This window comes from Lotus japonicus, chromosome 2, assembly GCF_012489685.1.
Source record: "Lotus japonicus ecotype B-129 chromosome 2, LjGifu_v1.2".
NCBI classification, from domain to species: Eukaryota; Viridiplantae; Streptophyta; class Magnoliopsida; order Fabales; family Fabaceae; genus Lotus; species Lotus japonicus.
The window spans coordinates 29756450-29776946 of NC_080042.1; the positions used below are offsets into that span (position 1 = coordinate 29756450).

At 39.7% G+C, this 20497-nt stretch overlaps 1 protein-coding gene across 1 annotated transcript; it reads left to right on the forward strand.

Moving 5' to 3' along the window:
* The first annotated feature begins 15418 nt into the window (after positions 1-15418).
* LOC130736316 (uncharacterized) lies at positions 15419-20161 on the forward strand. Its single transcript, XM_057588156.1, has 6 exons — positions 15419-15437; positions 15555-15915; positions 16072-16198; positions 16271-18727; positions 19013-19694; positions 19911-20161. Exons 1-6 carry the CDS (start codon positions 15419-15421, stop codon positions 20159-20161), a joined length of 3897 nt encoding a protein of 1298 aa, XP_057444139.1.
* Positions 20162-20497: the final 336 nt, after the last annotated feature.

The window sequence follows — 20497 nt, forward strand, 5'->3', positions numbered from 1 at the left end:
AAATTGTTCATACTAAAATGTTAACTTGTAATCATCAAAACATAGAGTTGTACTACTCGATCAAAATTTGATCTTACAATCTCCCCCTTTTTGATGATGACAAAACCAAGTATTTTGATGAACAATTCTTAAACAATAAATTGAATTCACTCAGAGTTTAGAAAAATAGAATTAGACTTATCCTGATGTGAATGGTTTATTTTGCTCATTCTGAATCCAAGTCACAGATTGATTATGAGCATAGCTCCCCTTGAATCTAAGACTTAATGAAAACGTTAGTAATGTCTAGATTCTGAGCTAAATAATATAAGAGTTCAGAGTGAAAACGCATGACATAGATGAAATGAAATAATCAGAGCGCATAAGTATTCAGAGTCACGGGTAGAGTATCAGAGTCAACTAAAATCACTTCAGAAGAAGTGAAAAGTATTCCTTGTATTTGCCCAGTGACATGTCTATGGTCATAGCAGTGGAACTCTTAAATTCTCCAAATAATAACAAAATCACACTAATCAGCATATACATCAAAAACTCTGGGTTATACTCCCCCTTTTTGTCATAAGCAAAAAGCTTGGGGTGTGAAAAACTTAGCTTGAAGTACAAGGTACTCCCCCTAAAGGAAGGACTAAGTTCGAAAAGACGAAGAATTAATTAATGAGATTAGCGAGTTAAAGAAAGAATTAATGCATGTGTAGAACGTTTACCACCGGCCACAGGAGTAAATAGAAGCTTCAGTTACCAAAGACTTATCCTTGAGAAACCGCAGTAGCAATAACTTCCGGAGAGAAGAGAATGCTTATATAAAGCGATGAAGAACGAAGGAAGCTTCACAACACGATCAATTCCAAATATAAGAAAATGGCATCATACAGGATTGCTTTAGAAGAGCTCAGACGGAAAGCCTTCGAGGAAGATATGTTCCTCAATATTAGGCACCCTGATGGTTCAAGAACCATATATGAGCTGACGAAGACACTGTTGGAAGAGGATCTTGGTCTAGAGTTGGAGAAAGATCTGAAGGAATTCCTCTGCTTCGTGGAGGAGATTCAGGAGCTGTGCCAGCTTGAGCTGAATCTGCTGGAAGAGAAGAAAGCAGTGGAGAAAAGACTCAAGACGATGGAAGATAGTCTGGAGAAAGATGAGCTAAGCATCAAGCTTGGCAACATAGAGTATACACTCGATCGTCTGGAGAAGGAGAGAGTGGAGCAGCGCCAGGAATGTAGAAGAATGAGGAAGGATCCTCCATTCTAGATTTAGGAAAATGTATGATGAATGTAATGATTTAATTATAATAGAAATAAAGAAAGGTTTTGCAAGCATATGTTATAATTGATGCAATCCGAAACACAGAATAAACAAACACGGAAGAAAATAAGCAAATATGACACATAAAGGCAAATATCTTAAAGTTAGGAAAACAATAACCTGAAAGTAGAATAAATAAGGAAGAAAAAACGAAAGAAATCCTAAAACTAGGGCTTTTTAGAGCGACGCAGAAGTTCTTTAAGGGTCTCATTCATGTGGAACAGGAGAGTCTCATGAGAGTTGAGACTTTGTTCCAAAATGTCAAGTCTGGAAGAACTTGGCTGAGGCAGCACATGTGAAGGGCACTGGTGCAAGAGCTTGACATCTAAGAGCTTCAGCTTCAGCCTATAGCCTTTCAGCTTCTTTCAGAGCTTCTAGCTTTTGTTCAGCTTCCAGGCGTGCAACTTCTTCTGCTTGCTCTTTCTTCCTTCTTGCTTCCTCAACAGGTTCAAGTAACTCAACTCTTAGCTGTTGTTCATGCAGAGCCACTCTTCTGTTGAAACGCTGCCGAGCAGCCTCAATCCTCTGATCCCTTTCCGCGGTGAGATGACTCATCATAATAGGAACTTGAGCAATTATCCAATCACTCAGATGATTCCATTCTTCAGCAACAGAGTCAGAATTGTCACTAAAGTCAGTGTGACCTTGTACGTTGCGAATCATCAGCGATGCTTCATGATTAAACACACTGATGCACTCAAGAAGGGAGTTTGGCTTGAGGTAGGTATAGGGAACGATGGAAAGATTGGTTTCAGGAGAATTGGGGTGGTTGCGGTTATTGGCCTCAGAAGCAACTTGAGGAGAATCAACATCTAAAGTTTGGACAATTGAAGTGTGGATCTCAAGGTTTGGCTCAGAGGTTTCAACCTCAGGGTTTGGAGATCTAACCGAGGAATGGTTAGATACTGAGTTTTCTGGTTCTGGTTGAATGGGTTGAGCTGAAGGGTCTGTTGCATTCAAAGGGACAACTTGTATAGGATGATCTGGGTCAACTAGACGTTCTGGTCTAGGTCCAGGGTATCTCCTTGGGCTAGGTACAGTGTGGTAGTACTTGTAACGCCCCGATTTCTCGAGTGTTACACAGTAACTAATTAACCAATTTTCTTAAAGAGTTTTCGTCGATTCACTTATTAATCTTCAATTAATGACAAACCTTTCATTTTACGAAAACTCCTGAAACATAACCTTTCCAAAAACACGCGGAAGTAACCAACATCGTAAAACTTTTTAAATAACCAACTGTAAAGAGTACGAATCAAAGGCCTGAATGAAAATAAAGATTACATCAAAACTTGTTCATTCGAATTTAAGCAATAAAATTGTTCGATACCAACACTTCGGAAACTCTCAACCCCAACAGAAAACAAAAGACTCTCAACCCAAACCCTATTCCTTAGCCTCTTCCTCTGAAGTGTAGTCGTCCTCCGGTATTGGCACGTCACGTAGCATCAACTCCCAAGAATGAGTCATCGCCATTATCTTCACGACCATCTACCCCCCCCCAAATAAACACATAGCAAACAAGCAGGGTCAGGTCCAACAAAAAGAATGATAATGACAAAATCAACAACAACATATATAATATAAGTACATTATATGTCTTTTATGGGAAAGAGTCAGTTACTAACGGAATCTCACTTCACACAACCCACCAAAACTTCCATGGCCATCTTCGTGCTTCCGCAGAGGCACGGTTATCACGGTGACCGCAGTCAACCAAATCACGTGGAGCCGCAATGATCCACAAAAGTTCACGGTGACTGCAGTCAACCAAATCACGTGAAGCCACACCGGCCCACAAGGTTCACGGGAGACCGCAGTCAACCCAAATAACTCCCTCGCGTGCAAGGTACCATCGTTCTCATGGTCCATAGTCTCACTAGACCTATGACCGTTTTATCACATTTACTTGCAAGCGAGTTATAAATTCATTCTCTTGGTGTTTAAGGCTCTAATGTCAATCCTAGAGTCTTATGAGTTAATATCGTATCAGATTACAACGTCAAGAAATAACAGTCACACTAGGAGGAATTACAGCTGGGTGAGCGACCTCCTAAACAAGTCACAACTAAACTTCATGCAAAGCATAGAAATAATCAGGGCCTCCCAAATTCACAAATTATTTACAAATTCCAGAGGCTCAGTTTACAGATATCATCATATAAAAATCTCACAAAGGTCCCTAATCACATGTTACTAACATTTCCAACAATTTCTCAAATTTAGTGTTTTTGGACAACAGGTGCAGCGTGTACTAAACCTGGTCTACAGACCGCAATACTTAGCCACAAAATTCACATGATACATGACTGGAAAGATAATTCGAAACTCTACACTTTTATAGTTTATCACTTTTCCATTTGAGATCCAGAATTAGGTGATATTAGGCCTTAAAGCTTGCTGTCCGGTACAGGAAGAACAGCAGGTGCAACAGTCACTAAGATCGACCTCCAGACCTCATTACTAGACCAAAAATTATGTTCTTTATATGCATAGAAAGCCAATTTGGAATTCCGGAGCTTTCAAGCTATTGATACTTAGCACTCAAGTCTCTTAACCCCTTTTTGTTTCATATTTTTTTCTTTTTTTTTGGAACTCCACCACACCATGGAGTTCATTTTCTCTTTTGACTTTTTTCAAATTTTTTTTCTTTGGGGCAAGAGACAATTGCACTTTTTATAAACTAGCTCCATCAAGAGTTAAGAACCACAACTCCCCATTGAATCCTCCAAACAACCAGCCAATTAAACATAGATACCAAGGAAATCTCCATAAGGCTCAAAAGGGTCAACTAGGGACAAAGATGTTATAAAACAATTTCTGAAGTACAAGAAAACCTACCAGTCTCAAGAATGCAAGTCTCCTAAAGCTACACTCAAGGACGCATGAAATGAAACACAGAACCAAGAAGTGCAAGTGAGTCAGGATCCTCCAGGGAAATTATATAGTGAAGGGTCAAAGATGGACCCTTGTGGACTCACATCAACTCTATCCTCAAGACAACACTTAGAAGACCAAAGTCTCTCCCTCTCTTTCCTAAACATACAATCACTCCCCAAAAGAAAGCACAAAGTATCCACTTAAAAACATTTTCAAAACCAGCATCATGTGAGTGAGCAAGACTGGGGAACATATCATTTGAGGATAAGAACGTAATGACCAAGGTTTAAAAGACTATATGCATGATAAAAAGGGATAAACAAAAACAAAAATCTACAAAAGAAAAATATGCAAAAATGCATGAACTAAAACTGAGAGTAAGAAAAGAACCTCCTTCCAAGTTATTGAGTGCTTCCAAGTGTTCTCCTTTGGTCTTTCAAATGCTGGAAAACAAGGTGCTTAAGTGCTAATTGCCACCGCTCGAGCGCCATTGTATCCTTTTTATTTCCTGGAAAAAAAAAACAGAAGAAACAAAATGTAAAACAGAAAAAAGAAACATGGGTTGTCTCCCATTCAGCCCTAAGTTTGAGTCTTAGGTAGACTTTACCTCAAACTCGTAACTCAAACCAAAAATCACAAACAATCCCCGGCAACGGCGCCAAAAACTTGTTGGTAAATCCGCAAGTGTACGAATCCACCCGGTTTTAAATATCGAACCACAGGGATTGTGAGTGAATAGATTCGGTTCAAGCTTTGAGTTTGAAGGTTTGTTTTATTGAGGCAAACATATGACGAAGTAGTAATAAGGAAAAAGAAAATATAAATTCAGAAATGAAACAGAGAATGAAAAGAAAGAGTGATTTACTTTGGGTTCTTGCTCAAATAATCAATTCAAGCACATCATTCTAAGCTCATGTTCTCATGAATCTCTCCTTGATGATATAGCCTAGTTACTCACTTATTGATTCCTCACATAAGAAATTCTCTCATACTAAAAGCTAAGCCCAATTCCTTGTGTACTTAGTCATTTATATGAGGTTTTAGGTCATGCAAATTCAGGCCATCAAACCCCAACCCTTCCTCTATTCCTAGTAGCAAGCATAGAAGGGGTAATCCCAAATCGGTTCCCTAATCTATAACAAACTTCCGTTCTGATTATAGAAAAGCAAAAAGCAAGCATGCATACAAGCATAGATTGATGTTCAGAAAATGGGATTCAAGGAAAGAAGAAGAACATGTGGGAAAGAACTTAAGATTATAACTTAAAGATGAAAAGTCTTACATGAAAACCAAAGCATAAGAAGAGAGATTAGCCAAGCATGGCAAGAAGAACCTGAATTACAAGCTTGGAAGCCCTCTCTCACTCTCCTAGATGATCCTCTACCTCTGAATTTTACAAAGTATCCAAAGATACAAGAGAAAATGACTAGAATCCTATTTATAGGCAAAAATCACGAGTTTGGGTTGTTCCTAGCGCTCAGGCGCCAATTCAGAGCGCCTGAGCGCCAATTCCATGCTGAAACTGAGCCTCTGGAAGGTAATTGGCGCCTAGGCGCCAATTAAGCACGCCTAGGCGCCAATTCCAGACCCCTGGAAAAAGCAATTGGCGCCTAGGCGCCAATGGAGCACGCCTAGGCGCTCTGACTCGCTGGAAAACCTTTTGATCTTCATTTTAACTCCTCTTTAAGCCTCCCTTCAATTCTCCAAACCTCTAAACACTCCATCTTCAGCTGTTACAACCTGAAAACTTGATGACAAAGCTAGGAAAATATCTAGAAATTCAGAGGTTAGTTTTGCACAAAGGCTCCAAAATTACTAAATTAATGCAAATGCACAAATAAAAGTAAAAATGCATGAGAATGCATGAAACACTACATGAGACACAAGAAAAAGACTCAAAACCTACAAGGAAAAACCCTAAAAACATCATATAAACCCGGGTCATCAATACTGCAGGGTGAACTCATAATCCTTCAGGAACTCTATCCACCGTCGTTGTCACATGTTCAAATCCTTCTGATCAAACAAGTACTTCAGACTCTTGTGATCACTGTAGATCGTGAACGTATTGCCGTAGAGATAATGCCTCCAAATCTTAAGAGCATAGACTATAGCGGCCAACTCCAAATCATGCGTAGGGTAATTCTTCTCATGAATCTTTAGTTGCCTCGACGCATAAGAGATCACCCTTTTCTCTTGCATCATCACACATCCCAGCCCATTATGCGAAGCATCGCAATACACATCATAGGGTTCTCCCTCCATAGGTAAGGCTAGTATTGGTGCAGTAGTCAGTCGCTTCTACATCTCCTGAAAGCTCTCTTCACACTTCTCCGTCCATCCAAAGGGTTGAGTCTTCTTTGTCAATTGTGTCAAAGGAGAGGTCAACTTCGCATAGTCCTTCATGAATCGTCGTAATTCCCAGCAAGTCCAACAAAACTTCTGATGTCGCTTACCGTTTTAGGTTGTTCCCAAGACAAAATCGATTCAATTTTGCTAGGGTCAACTGCCACACCTTGACTTGATATGACGTCACCCAGGAACTTGGCCTGTTCCATCCAGAATTCGCACTTCGAGCCATTAGCATACAGTTCCTTCTCCCGCAATACTCCCAACACTTGATGTAAATGCTCTTCGTGTTCCTCTTTACTCTTCGAGTAAATCAGAATGTCGTCAATGCACACCACCACGAACTTGTCCAGGAATGGTCTGAACACTCGGTTCATGTAGTCCATAAACACTGCGGGTGCATTTGTAACTCCAAACGGCATCACGAGACACTCATAGTGCCCGCATCGAGCTCTGAATGTAGTCTTCTGAATATCAGCCTCCTTGACACGGATCTTGTGATATCCTGACTTCAGATCTATCTTCGAGAAAACAACAGCACCCCGAAGTTGATCCATCAAGTCATCTATCCGAGGCATCGGATAACGATTCTTCACTGTCACCTTGTTGAGTTGTCGGTAATCCACGCATAGTCTGGACCTCCCATCCTTCTTCTTCACCAACAACACTGGTGCACCCCAAGGCGACACACTTGGTCGGATAAATCCCTTCGAAGAGAGATCCTCCAACTGCTTGGCTAACTCCGCCATCTCTGTCAGTGTCATCCGATAAGGCGTCATTGATATCGGTCCCGTCCCGGGCATCACATCAATGGTAAACTCCGTCTCCCTCATCGGTGGTAATCCAGGCACATCCTCTGGAAACACGTCCTCATAATCCTACACTATCAAAATTTTGCGCACGTCGCTGTTATTCTTCGCTTCAGCTACAATGGAGTTCACGAATGCTGGTGAACCCTTCCTCAAAGTGTATGAATTCAAGTAATTTGTAACGCCTGATACTTGTTCCTTTGATTGTCAATCGCCTCAATTCCCTTAGTCTTTTCTACCAGCACTTGATAGCGATTTAACCCAAGCGGTTGCACCGCTCTCTGCAACTCATAGCTTAACCCATCAAAGGAGCGTTCACACATGTACCCTTCATCAACCTGCCCCCTGAAGTAGCTAAAATGTTTCGCTAGAGACTCCAACTTAGCAGCATACTCCGCCACAGTCATTCCTCCTTGGCGAAGTCTCAGAAATTGTGCCTCCTTGGAACCCTGGCACTAGCCGGAAAGTACTTCTCTAGGAAAGCCCCACGAAAGGACTCCCAAGTGACAGCTTGTTGGTTAGCTTCCATCATGGCTCGGGCCCCACGCCACCAATACTCACCTTCCCTTATCAGCAGATAAGTCACATAATCCACCCTAGTTACCGTTGGCGTTCGCATGAAGGTGAAAATCTTTTCTAGCTCTTGGAGCCATTGGTCAGCTTGCTCCGGATCAAAACCTCCCGAGAACTTCGGCGGATTTTGACGCTTGAAATCATTCAGACCTCTGGTCTGAGCAGCAGCTTGTTCTCGTTCCTCTTGTTGTGCTCGACGAGCAGCCGCTTCAACTTGGCGTAGAGCCGCTAATACAGCAGCAGCAGCAGCACGCTGAGCTTGAGCTTCATCCCTAGCAGCAGCCTGGTTCACTTGCTGTGCCATAAGGGCAGTCAAGTTAGCTATCGCGTTCTCCTCTTGGTTCATGTTGTTCTGGCCTTTCATCTCGTCGGGTTGTGGATATCTCCTTTCCCTGTTTTTATGAACAGTTCAAACCACAAGAGATTGACACCCTATCAATCGATCTTAGAGTTCAAACATCTTAAGCAAACAAGTCTACCCAAAAGCTCTGGTTATCTCAACCAAAGCTCTGATACCACAAGTGTAACGTCCCAATTTCTAAGCCAAGGATCACATTAGTAGCCCAACAAAATATGGGGACTAACTCGGTTTTTTGTTTCTCAAAGGGTGACATTTCGAAAAAAAAAGGCCCATAACCACCCAAGCAATGGCCCGAGAAGTTCCCAGGTAAGTTGGCCGGGCACAATGCCGCATTAAAAGCCCTTCTTGCCTTAGACCGAACAACCCGAGTTCTTACTTGAACTCAAATGAGGTTTTTCAATAACATTTCAAATCACTTTTCAAAAATCGATTCAATTATTCTTAAAGTTCCAAAAACCAATTACTTTACTTTAATCAACTTTTCAAAAACTTTATCATTTGATTTTTAATTCTTTATCCGATTAACAATATCCAAATATAAATAGAAATAATATCCCAAATAAATAAACCCTAATTAAACCGCTAGCGTAGTTCAAAAAGTCAACATTCGACGAGATAAAATCCAGGAATAAATAAAATGACAATTATTTAAAAAGTTCCGCTTCGTAAGCCTTGCTTCTACGTTGTTCCAAGCTTCGTCGCCTAGCCCTAGGCGTCGCCCATCCACTCTTGTCGTCAAGAACAATCAACTTCACCACTAAACGGCTCGTCATCTAAAGCGTTAAGCGCCCACATAGACAAGTAGTAAACATTAAGGGTTAGTCTCAACAAACAACAACAACAACAACAACAACAACAACAACAAATCCAAAATTTAAGATAAGATAAAATATTGAATTTCAATTTCAAAGTAAAAGATGGGAAAATATTTTCAAACAAAAATAATGACTATTCAAATCTTACATTTAACAACAACTTAAGATAACAAAAAAAAACATCAAGAACAACAATAAGTCTGTAACACCCCAATTTTCTTGAGGGTCACTTTAGTAACCTTTATCCAAACTAAATATGTTGACTAAACTTTCGGAGTCCAAAACTGTGAGTAGTCTTTTTTTTTTTCCAAAACATGCTCTAGCGAATGCACAGTAATTACCCAATAATATATAACCTTATATGCAAAAGTATAGGTACAATTGATCCTTCAAAAAGAAATATCAAAAGACTAATGCCCGACAAGCTCCCTATGATCCCTACGCCGGGTAGGCCACCAAACAACACCCATCGAGACCTACCCTTCCTCCGAACCCAGGAGAATACAAACTCATATGATCATCCTACAAGCTTCAACCAACGACGGTAAGCTTTCTACCCAAAGGGCTCCAGCCCTACATAAGACTCTACTTCTTCTCTGAGCGAGTCTCCCCAATGGTCGAACAATCAATCTCTGAAATGATCTGCGACAGGGTTCTGGCATCACAGACAAGTAGTCAATCCCACGACCGACTTACGGCGTACTTCACCAAACTGATACATAATCATGGATCCTCGTCATTGGCAGCATCACTATGGCTCCTCCAAGGCATGGTACTTGATCACGTCGTCGTCCATCACCTAGGAGTCGCCGGCCGCCCAAACACAAGCAATACATACAATGGCGTGCGAGGGTCAACTTCCAGAATATGTGTGTGTATATATATATATATATATATATAATAGTAGGTCACTTAGTATACACATAATCACATACTTATACGTTTCACGCTTACTCACGCAGATCTATCGATCACGTGGCTTACGTAAAATATGAGGGTTGTCCATGACAAACCTCTCCAACACACATAACAATTAAATCACATTTAGCTTATCTCAAGCATATCAAAACTCATAGCACATATCAGCTCATCACCAAACTCAATCGACAACCCTAAGTGCACAGAATCTACCCGATTTTAAATAATCGAACCTCAGGGAATTAGATTGCAAATCCAGTTTAAGATTCAAGTTCAAGGTTGAAAAGCGAGTAAAATTCAGTTTTAATGATTGGTTGTTTCTTGAGTTTGTAAAAAGACAAGTGATCAAGTAATAAAGCTATTGAAATTCAGAGATGAGATTGCCTTGGGTTCTTGCTCAACAAATTCAGTTTTAGCAAACCTTCCTATTCAATAAATCTTGAGTCTCTCCTTGATGTTCTAGCCTAGATAGTCATCTATCGATGCCTCGTAAAGAAAATCCCTTTCTAATCAAAAGATAGATTCAATTCCTTGATAACCTAAACATTTGTTAGAAGCACTAAGCATGCAATTCAGGCTAACAAACCTCAACCCTTCCTCTATTCCTAGCAGCAAGTATAGAAGAGGTAATCTCACAACAAGTCTCAATTCTATAACAAACTATCGTTATGATTATAGAAAAGTAATAAGCTAGCATGCATTCAAGCTTGAAAGATAAAGCATAGGAGTGAGATTCAAGGGTTTACTCAGAACAACTTGAATAGAAAAGGAATGAAAGCTAAAACATCCAAAGTCTTACAAAGAACCCAAAACAAAAGGGGTTTTAGCCAAGCATGGCTATGGAATCCATACCAGAAGATAAAGATGAAACCTGAAACATAGGGCTTAGGGAAAGCTCCTCAAGCTCCAGAACACAAACCCTCTCTTCTAACTTATGAAAATATGATAAAATGACAAAAGGTTCCAAGAGAAATGTCTAAAAACCAATTTATAGGCAAAAAAGACGAGCCTGGGCGCTCAGGCGCCAATTCAGAGCGCCTGAGCGCCAATTCCAGCCAAAAACATGCTCTCTGGAGGTCAATTGGCGCCTAGGCGCCAATTCCCAGCGCCTAGGCGCCAATTCCAGGAGGCTTAGAAAAAACAACTAGCGCCTAGGCGCCAATTCCCAACTCCTAGGCGCTTAAGCTCGCTGGAAAAGACTTTTTAGCTTCTTGTAACTCCTCTTTCAAGCCTCTTTAAGTCCTCCTTCAATTCCATGCTTCTTGGCCTTCTTTCACCTTCAGTTTCTGATCTGCAAACTTAACCAACAAGCCAAGGAAAATTCCAGAAGCTCAAAGAGCTTATTAGCACAAGAGATCCATCAATTGACACAATAAAACCATGCAAGTCCTAAACTTACTTAAAATGCAAGAAAACTCCCTATAAAACTACAAAATTACCAAAACGAAGTAAAGACTCAAAGAAAGATAAAAATGCATGAGAATGCATGAAACACTACATGAGACTCAACAAAAAGACTCAAAACAAAGAAAGAAATGACCCGAAAAACACCACTAAACAAGGGTCATCACACCACTATACTCAACGACAGCTCGCCCTCGAGCGTAAATAACACTCGCTTGCCCTCAAGCACAAGAAATGCTCCCAAACAAGTGCTCTCAACAAGGAATACTTCACAAACAACAGGGGAACAAAGGAATCACAGCTGGTTCCAAGAGAAAGACCCGACAACCTACTTCATGCATCTTTTGAAAAGAGAAGAGTGTAGAGTCCATTCATGAGAAACATATAGAACTAAAAATCCTAGGATGAGATGTTGATTTAGTGCACTGAGCACACAAGCAAGTTCATAGGTCCTGAATGTCATTCACTCAATAGCAACAAAGATCAAACATGCAAATATTCAAAGAGACTTTAAAAAGGGTTGAAACATTGGCTAGGTAGAACATGATGGTGGTTGGTCCCTAAGGAAATTCTAGGCCTCAAGCACATTGAGTGTGGTCCAATTCTAAAACCCCCCCGGAGCTTTTCACAATAAACTTTTTAGCACAAGTCTCTTGCACCCCCTTTTTTTTTCAACTTTTTCTTTTTTTCTTTTACAACTCCAGCTTTTGCTCAGGAGTTCTTTTTTTTTTTCAATGATTTTTTTCTTTTCGGGGCAAGAGACTATTTCACAATTTTTCAGCTCCATACAAATATAATCAAGGACCATCACTCCCCAATATTCAAACCAAACATCCGCCCCAATCACTTGGCTACAATAAAATCTCCAAAAAGGCTCAAGTGGGGCAACTAAAGACAATGTTCAATCAACTAATTCAGAATCTCAAGAAATCCTACAAGTCTCAAGAATAAAGCAAGAATCACAAAGCATGCTATGAGTAAAATTAATGCAGAACCAAGAATTGCAAGTGAGTCAAGATCCTCCAGGGAAATTTTATGGTGAAGGGTCAAAGATAGACCCTTAATGGACTCACCTCGACTCCTTTCTCAAGAAACACTCGGAAGACAGAAGTCTCCTCCTCTCTTCCCCAAACATGCAATCACTCATCCCCAAAAACAACACAAGTAAGGAAACAAAACTATAGCTAAAAGCATGTGAGTATAGGGAAGTAAAAGACCTAAAAACAAAACCTTAAATAACAATGCATGATAAAAAGAAAAATAAAAGCTACAAGAGAAAAAATATGTAAAAATGCATGAGCTAAATGTAACACCCTGATTTCGGTGGCGTCACTTCAGTAACCAAAAAGATAATAAGGCGGAAAAGCAGGTATTTTTTTTCATTTTGTTTAAACATAAGACTTGTCGAAATAAAGACTCAACCCAGTCGCGATTGACAGCGACTAACATACGATATAAGTACAGCCCTCGCTGCAACTGAAAACATCGTCACGAGTGTCCTCAAGTGACGGAAAGTAACACCAAGTAACTAAAAGTATTGCCCAACGGCAAACAAGTGCGACCCATAGATAGAGTCATAAGTTTTAGAATTGATTTTCCAAACCCAAAACACATGTCATAGGCTCGGCCACATCTACATACCCATGTATAAATTTTCCTTTTTCCTAAAATCACTTCCAAAGCCATTTCTTTTACATTTAAAAATAAATAAATAATCAAGGCTTAAATTAAAATCATTAAAATCTCAAAATCACTTAACTCAAAAAAACAACTTTTTAGAAAACTAATCGGTGAAATCCGTAGATCCGGTGATGGGGAATAACATTTGTAAAAGCACTTTGGAACTAGCTCTAATTGAAAATTTTACAAAGACAAGAACTCAACCTTTTTGGAAATAAAAACCATGGTTCACTAGATCCTTTCCATAGTCATAACTTTAATGAAGATACTAGGTGTGGAAACTAAAAGGGTAAATTTAATTGACTAAAAAGATGATCAAAGAAAAGAGAAGAAGTTTTACCATAAAATTGGAAGATGAAGATGATGGTGCTGCACAAGAGAGGAATCACGTGAGGGAGGAAAAGGGACCATGATCTGCGTTTTTTTTATGCTGCCCAGGGGAAAGAAAAGAGAGGAAGAATAAGTGGAAAGAATTGGTGAGCTGCAGCAAAAGAAATGAAAAGAAAGGAAATGAATAAATATTGAAGTCTGGTGGTGATGCTTCTGAGAGAGAGAACGTGAGTTGCAACAAGTGGTGAGATATATATATATAGAAATAGAGAAGAAGAAGAATAAGAAAGAAAGATTATGGTCTGCTGCAAGAGAAAGAAAGAAACGTGACAATGAAAGAAAAGGAGGGAGTGAACGTGAGTCACAGAGGATGAGGATGGATTATTAGATATTTAGGGAAGATATTTATAAAACCGGTACGAATTGATTTAGACACTGAAGAATTTAGCTCACAAAGTTAAGAGAAAAATATAGAGTTGATATATTACTATGCCAAAAATTATGAGAGACTCTATGAAATAATGAAATATAAGTTTGGATCACTTTGAGCAAATTAAAATGATCCATGGACAAAGAAATGAGTAAAAACTGAGCTAAAGAATATTTGTGAGACGATCAGAACAAATATGAAGTTGTCATATTATGCATCAGAGTTAAGTATCTCTCTATAAAATGTCGATACTTGTTCCTGGTTCATTTAAGTGAGAAAATAGCTTGAACGTAGTATGGGTTGAAAAATGCCGCAAAACTACTTTTTGCGTTTGACGTCGGATGAAGAAACTTCCTTCTGAAGAAAGGTTGGAAACGTCGAAATAAATCAGGAAACGCGGATGGAATCTTCGTTTGAAGCTTCGAATGGAAAAAGTCTCCATCGACCGTTTATTTAAAGGTTCTTGAGCTATCAGGGATTCAGTTTCGGCAAACCTCCGAGAACTAGAATCGGACGTTCGTACATTCCAGGGTTTCGTATCGAAACGCTTGTCAAGGAAAGGTGTAGTTCTTTTGATTGGCTGCATTTTGCTCAAACCATGATGTGCAACCATATGTGCCAACATCTGGAGCAACATGGTGAAATTTCATATGTTGTTGGTTAAGTCGTTAAAGTCAAGTTTGTTGTGAGGTTGCTGATTGTATGGGATTCAGAAGATTTATTCTATGTTGTGTGTTTTATCTTCTGAAGGCGTGTTTGTTTTAATCTTGGCTGAAGTAACAAGATTGATAACGTGTGAACCAAGTCTATCTCAAAGGTTGAATTCTGTTTTACTTGGTTCTGTTATTTTATTCTGGTAAGACTTGATTCCATGAAGATTCTTTCCAGAAGTGTGTTAGTGGACTCTATGACGTTTAGCCCATTGAAGATCCAAGCCTCAAGTGAACGTCTATATAAAGGAACTTAAAAACCCTAGCTGCACAGGGATTCAGAGTGATACATACTGATTTTAGGGTTTTTATTTGTGAGTCCTCTTGTGAGTTTTGTACCAACTTAGTGCTTTCGTTCATCAAAGTACTAAGTTGATTTGTTTAGTTGAGTTGTAATCTCATCAAACTTGTTTGTTGATAAACATGATATGATCGCTGTGGCAGTGGTCATTAGGGGTTAGAGAAAGTTTTCTCATAGCTTAGAGGAGAAGGGCTAAGCTAGATTCACTTGTGTAATAGTGGTGGACATAAAAGAGGCTCTATACTAAGGGGGAGTACTTAGGTATAGGAGGGACTTTCATGTGACCTGAGAGCTATTATTTGATAGTGAATTGACTCCTGGATTGGTATCCTCCAGACGTAGGTGATGTTCACCGAACTGGGTTAACAACTCCTTGTGTTTGTCTGTTTAACTGTTTGTTTATTTTTAATACTCTGATTGTGTTTTGTTGTGCTACACATTATTGCAACATTGTGTATCACATCTGTCCTAGGTGAATACGAATTTCAATTGGCATCAGAGCAGGCACCCTGTTCTGGTTGGGTGAGCTCCAGGGAAGACAGATTCGGTTCCAATGGACAACTCAAAGGAAGGTGGCTCTGTGAATAGACCACCTATTCTGGATGGCACCAACTACGACTACTGGAAGGCTCGCATGATTGCGTTTCTCAAATCAATTGACAGCAAGACCTGGAAGGCTATTGTCAAAGGTTGGAAACATCCGGTGAACATACCCAAGGAAGGGTCATCTGTTGGTGAGTTGAAATCTGAGGATGAATGGAACAAAGAAGAGGATGAGGAGGCGTTGGGTAACTCTAAAGCGCTAAATGTTATATTCAATGGAGTGGATAAAAACATGTTCCGATTGATCAACACTTGCACTGTGGCAAAGGATGCTTGGGAGATTCTCAAGACTGCTCATGAGGGGACTTCCAGAGTTAGAATGTCAAGGCTTCAGATTCTAACAACTCAGTTTGAGAACTTAAAGATGAAGGAAGATGAGACCATCTCTGATTTTCATATGAGACTGCGTGATATGGCAAACTCCTCTTTCGCTTTGGGAGAACAAATGTCAGAGGAGAAACTTGTGAGAAAGATTCTCAGATCTCTTCCTAAGAAGTTTGACATGAAAGTAACTGCTATTGAAGAAGCTCAAGACATAAGCAGTATCAAGGTGGATGAGCTTATTGGATCCTTGATGACTTTTGAAATGACTCAAAATGATAGACCTGAGAAAAGAAATAAAAGCATTGCTCTTGTCTCAAGCACAGATTTAGATGAAGATATGTCTGATAATGAAACTGGTGAAAGCATATCAGAAGCCATAGCTCTTCTGGGAAGAAAATTCAACAAGGTTTTGAAAAGGCTGCATAAGTGATCGAGGCCAAATGTGCAAGACAAACGGCTTGACAATTTCAAGAATCAGCAATTTCAAAGAAGAGTGAAAGATGAAGACAAGACAGGAAATGGCCGAGGGGTTCAATGTCATGAATGTGAAGGTTTTGGCCACATCAGGACTGAATGTGCCACCTATTTGAAGAAACAAAAGAAAGGGATGGTCACCACTTGGTCTGATGATGAATCTGATACAGAAGGTGAAGATGTAACAGCAAACAGAGTAACTTCATTCATGGTTAGATGTGATTCAGATGATGGGGACAGTGACAAGGAGATCTCTGATGAGGAACTTGCTGAAGCTTATAAGCTTCTCTACACTAAGTGGAAAGAAGCATGTATCTACGGTCAGCAACAAGAGAATCAAGTTTTTGAGCTTCAAGCTGAGAAGAAGAAGCTAACTGAAGAAGTGGCCTTATTGAACTCAAAAATGGAAGGAATGACCAAGTCCATTCGCATGATGAGTAAAAGCACTGATATTCTGGATGAAATTCTTGATGTTGGAAAAAATGCAGGTGATAAGACTGGTATAGGATTTGATTATCGTGCTGTTAACAAGGCGAGCCAGAACATGACTAAGGAACATGTGCAGATTGGAAGGCAATCAAATGTTAAAATGTGGAACCGCAGGCCCCAGCAATCAGTTACACATTCGTATGCTCAAGTCAGGAACTATCAAAATTCAACTTGGAGATGTCATTTTTGTGGGAGATTTGGTCACATTAGACCATATTGCTTCAAGCTTTATGGATATCCTATACTTCAAGATGTATCACGAGAGTATGAAAAGAAAAGTCCAGGCAAAAGCATGTGGAAGCCCAAGGTTAATGCTACTGCTCTCATTGCTCACACCTCTCTGCGTGCATCATCAAAAGAAGACTGGTACTTTGATAGTGGATGTTCCAGACACATGACAGGAGTGAAGAGCTATCTGGAGAAAATGAAACCACATGCTAAGAGCTTTGTTACTTTCGGTGATGGAGCCAAAGGAAAGATCAGAGGAATTGGAAAATTGTCTGACACAGGGTCTCCAAACCTTGATGATGTTCTGTTAGTTGAAGGTTTAACTGCAAACTTGATCAGCATAAGTCAACTTTGTGACCAAGGCTTGAAGGTGGTGTTCAAACAATCTGGGTGTGTTGTAAAAAATAAGAACAAGGATGTGCTAATGAGAGGAGCCAGATCAAAGGACAACTGCTACATGTGGACCTTTGAAACAACATCCTTGTCTGCTCGATGTTTGATGTCTAAGGAAGATGAAGTTAGAATCTGGCACCAAAAGTTAGGTCATCTGAATCTTAAGAGTATGAAAAGAATTTTCGCTGAGGAAGCAGTTAAAGGAATACCAAAGTTGAAAATTCAAGAAGGAAAGGTTTGTGGTGAATGTCAGATTGGGAAGCAAGTCAAAATGTCCCACCAGAAGCTACAACATCTGACTACATCAAAAGTGCTTGAATTACTACACATGGATTTGATGGGGCCAATGCAAGTGGAAAGTCTGGGAGGAAAAAGGTACGTTTTTGTATGCGTAGATGATTTTTCCAGATTCACTTGGGTAGAATTTCTGAAGGAGAAGTCAGACACCTTTGAAGTGTTCAAAGAACTATGTCTCCAAGTGCAAAGGGAAAAAGGGAGTGGGATTGTTAAAATAAGAAGTGATCATGGAAAAGAATTTGAGAATGGTCAATTCTCTGAGTTCTGCTCCTCTGAAGGAATCAAACATGAATTCTCTGCTCCTATCACTCCTCAACAAAACGGAGTGGTTGAAAGAAAGAACAAAACATTGCAAGAATCTGCCAGAGCTATGTTGCATGCTAAAAATCTACCATATCATTTGTGGGCTGAGGCTATTAACACTGCCTGCTACATTCACAATCGCGTCACTATTCGTCAAGGAGATACAGTCACTCAGTATGAATTATGGAAAGGGAAAAAACCTACAGTGAAGTATTTTCATGTTTTTGGCAGCAAGTGTTACATTCTGTCTGATAGAGAACACAGGAGAAAACTGGATCCTAAAAGTGAAGTTGGAATATTTCTGGGGTATTCTGGAAACAGCAGAGCATACAGAGTTTATAATATTCGTACTAAAGTCATGATGGAATCCATTAATGTAGTTGTTGATGATACAGCCAATGAGAGAACGGGACAAGCTCATGATGAAGATGATCTACCATATGAGTGTACAAATGTGGAACCAGATGAGCCAGCAATTCAATTCCCAAATGAGCAAGAAAACACTGTCTCTCATCTGCCTGTAGCTACCAAAGAACCCTCTATTAGAATTCAGAAGATACATCCAAAGGAAAATATCATTGGTGATCTGAATGATGGGGTTATTACTAGGTCAAGGGATCTAGTTTCTAATGCATGCTTCATATCAAAAATAGAACCAAAGAACGTCAAAGAAGCTCTGACTGATGAGTTCTGGATTCAATCCATGCAAGAGGAACTGGGACAGTTCAAGAGGAATGAAGTGTGGGAATTGGTTCCAAGACCTGATGATGCAAATGTTGTGGGAACTAAGTGGATATTCAGGAACAAGTCTGATGAAAGTGGTAATGTGACAAGGAACAAATCTCGTCTAGTTGCTCAGGGATACTCTCAAATAGAAGGAATAGACTTTGATGAAACTTTTGCTCCTGTTGCTCGTCTTGAATCTATCAGGTTGTTGTTGGGAGTAGCATGTTTGCTAAAATTCAGACTATATCAGATGGATGTCAAGAGTGCATTCTTGAATGGTTACTTGAATGAAGAAGTCTATGTGGAACAGCCTAAAGGGTTTGTAGATCCAAGTTTTCCAGATCATGTATACAGATTGAAAAAGGCTCTATATGGCTTAAAACAAGCACCTAGAGCATGGTATGAAAGATTAACAGAATTTCTGACCAACAATGGTTATGACAAAAGTGGCATTGATAAGACCTTGTTTGTTAAGAAAAATGGCAGTGAACTTATGATAGCTCAAATTTTTGTTGATGACATTGTGTTTGGTGGCATGTCGAACCAGATGGTGGAACAATTTGTTGAACAAATGAAATCTGAGTTTGAAATGAGTCTTGTAAGTGAATTAACTTACTTTCTGGGACTTCAGGTAAAACAGATGGAAGATACCTTATTCATCACACAAAGTAAGTATGCTAAGGGGATTGTTAAGAAGTTTGGTCTTGAGAATGCGGGTCACAAAAGAACACCTGCTGCAACTCATATCAAGCTCACAAAGGATGAGAAAGGTACTGATGTGGATCCTAGTTTATATAGAAGCATGATTGGAAGTCTTTTGTATCTCACTGCCAGCAGACCAGATATTACTTTTGCAGTTGGAGTTTGTGCTAGGTATCAAGCAGAACCAAAGACTAGTCATCTCATTCAAGTGAAAAGGATCATTAAGTATATCAGTGGTACAAGTGATTATGGCATTTTGTACTCTCACAACACTAATTCAGTGTTAACAGGTTACTGTGATGCGGATTGGGCTGGAAGTGCTGATGATAGGAAAAGCACATCAGGTGGATGTTTCTTTCTTGGAAACAATCTAATTTCTTGGTTCAGTAAAAAGCAAAATTGTGTCTCTCTCTCTACGGCAGAAGCTGAATATATAGCTGCTGGAAGCAGCTGCACTCAGTTGATGTGGATGAAACAAATGTTAAAGGAGTATAATGTGCAACAAGATGTTATGACATTGTTTTGTGACAATCTAAGTGCTATCAACATATCCAAAAATCCAATCCAGCACAGCAGAACAAAACATATTGATATTCGTCATCATTTCATCAGGGAGTTGGTTGAAGATGGTACTGTTACTTTGGAACATGTCTCAACTGAAAAACAGTTAGCAGATATTTTTACCAAAGCTCTGGATGCCACACAGTTTGAAAAATTGAGACAGTTATTGGGTATCTGCCTATTTGAGGAATTATAGCAATCAAAGGGATTGTGGTGTGCCAACGGCTCTTTTGTCATAACTTTTGAGGCACGCTTAATCCAGAATTTCCATTGTTTCTTGATAACCTCTCCTGCAACCTCCACTGCACAACTTCAAATTTCTGCAACTCACTCCAAAACCGTCTATCCTTTTCTTGAAGACCCGTGTTTCTTTCTTTGTGTCCTCTTCACCATGAGTCAAGATTCTAGCAAGAAACTCACTCCTGAGATGAATGCTTACGGATTAAAGGTATTGGGTTTGAAATCCAAAACCCCAAAATCGTCAAGGGTTTCAAAATCCTCTCCTCATACCTCTGAAATCGCAATTGCTCAA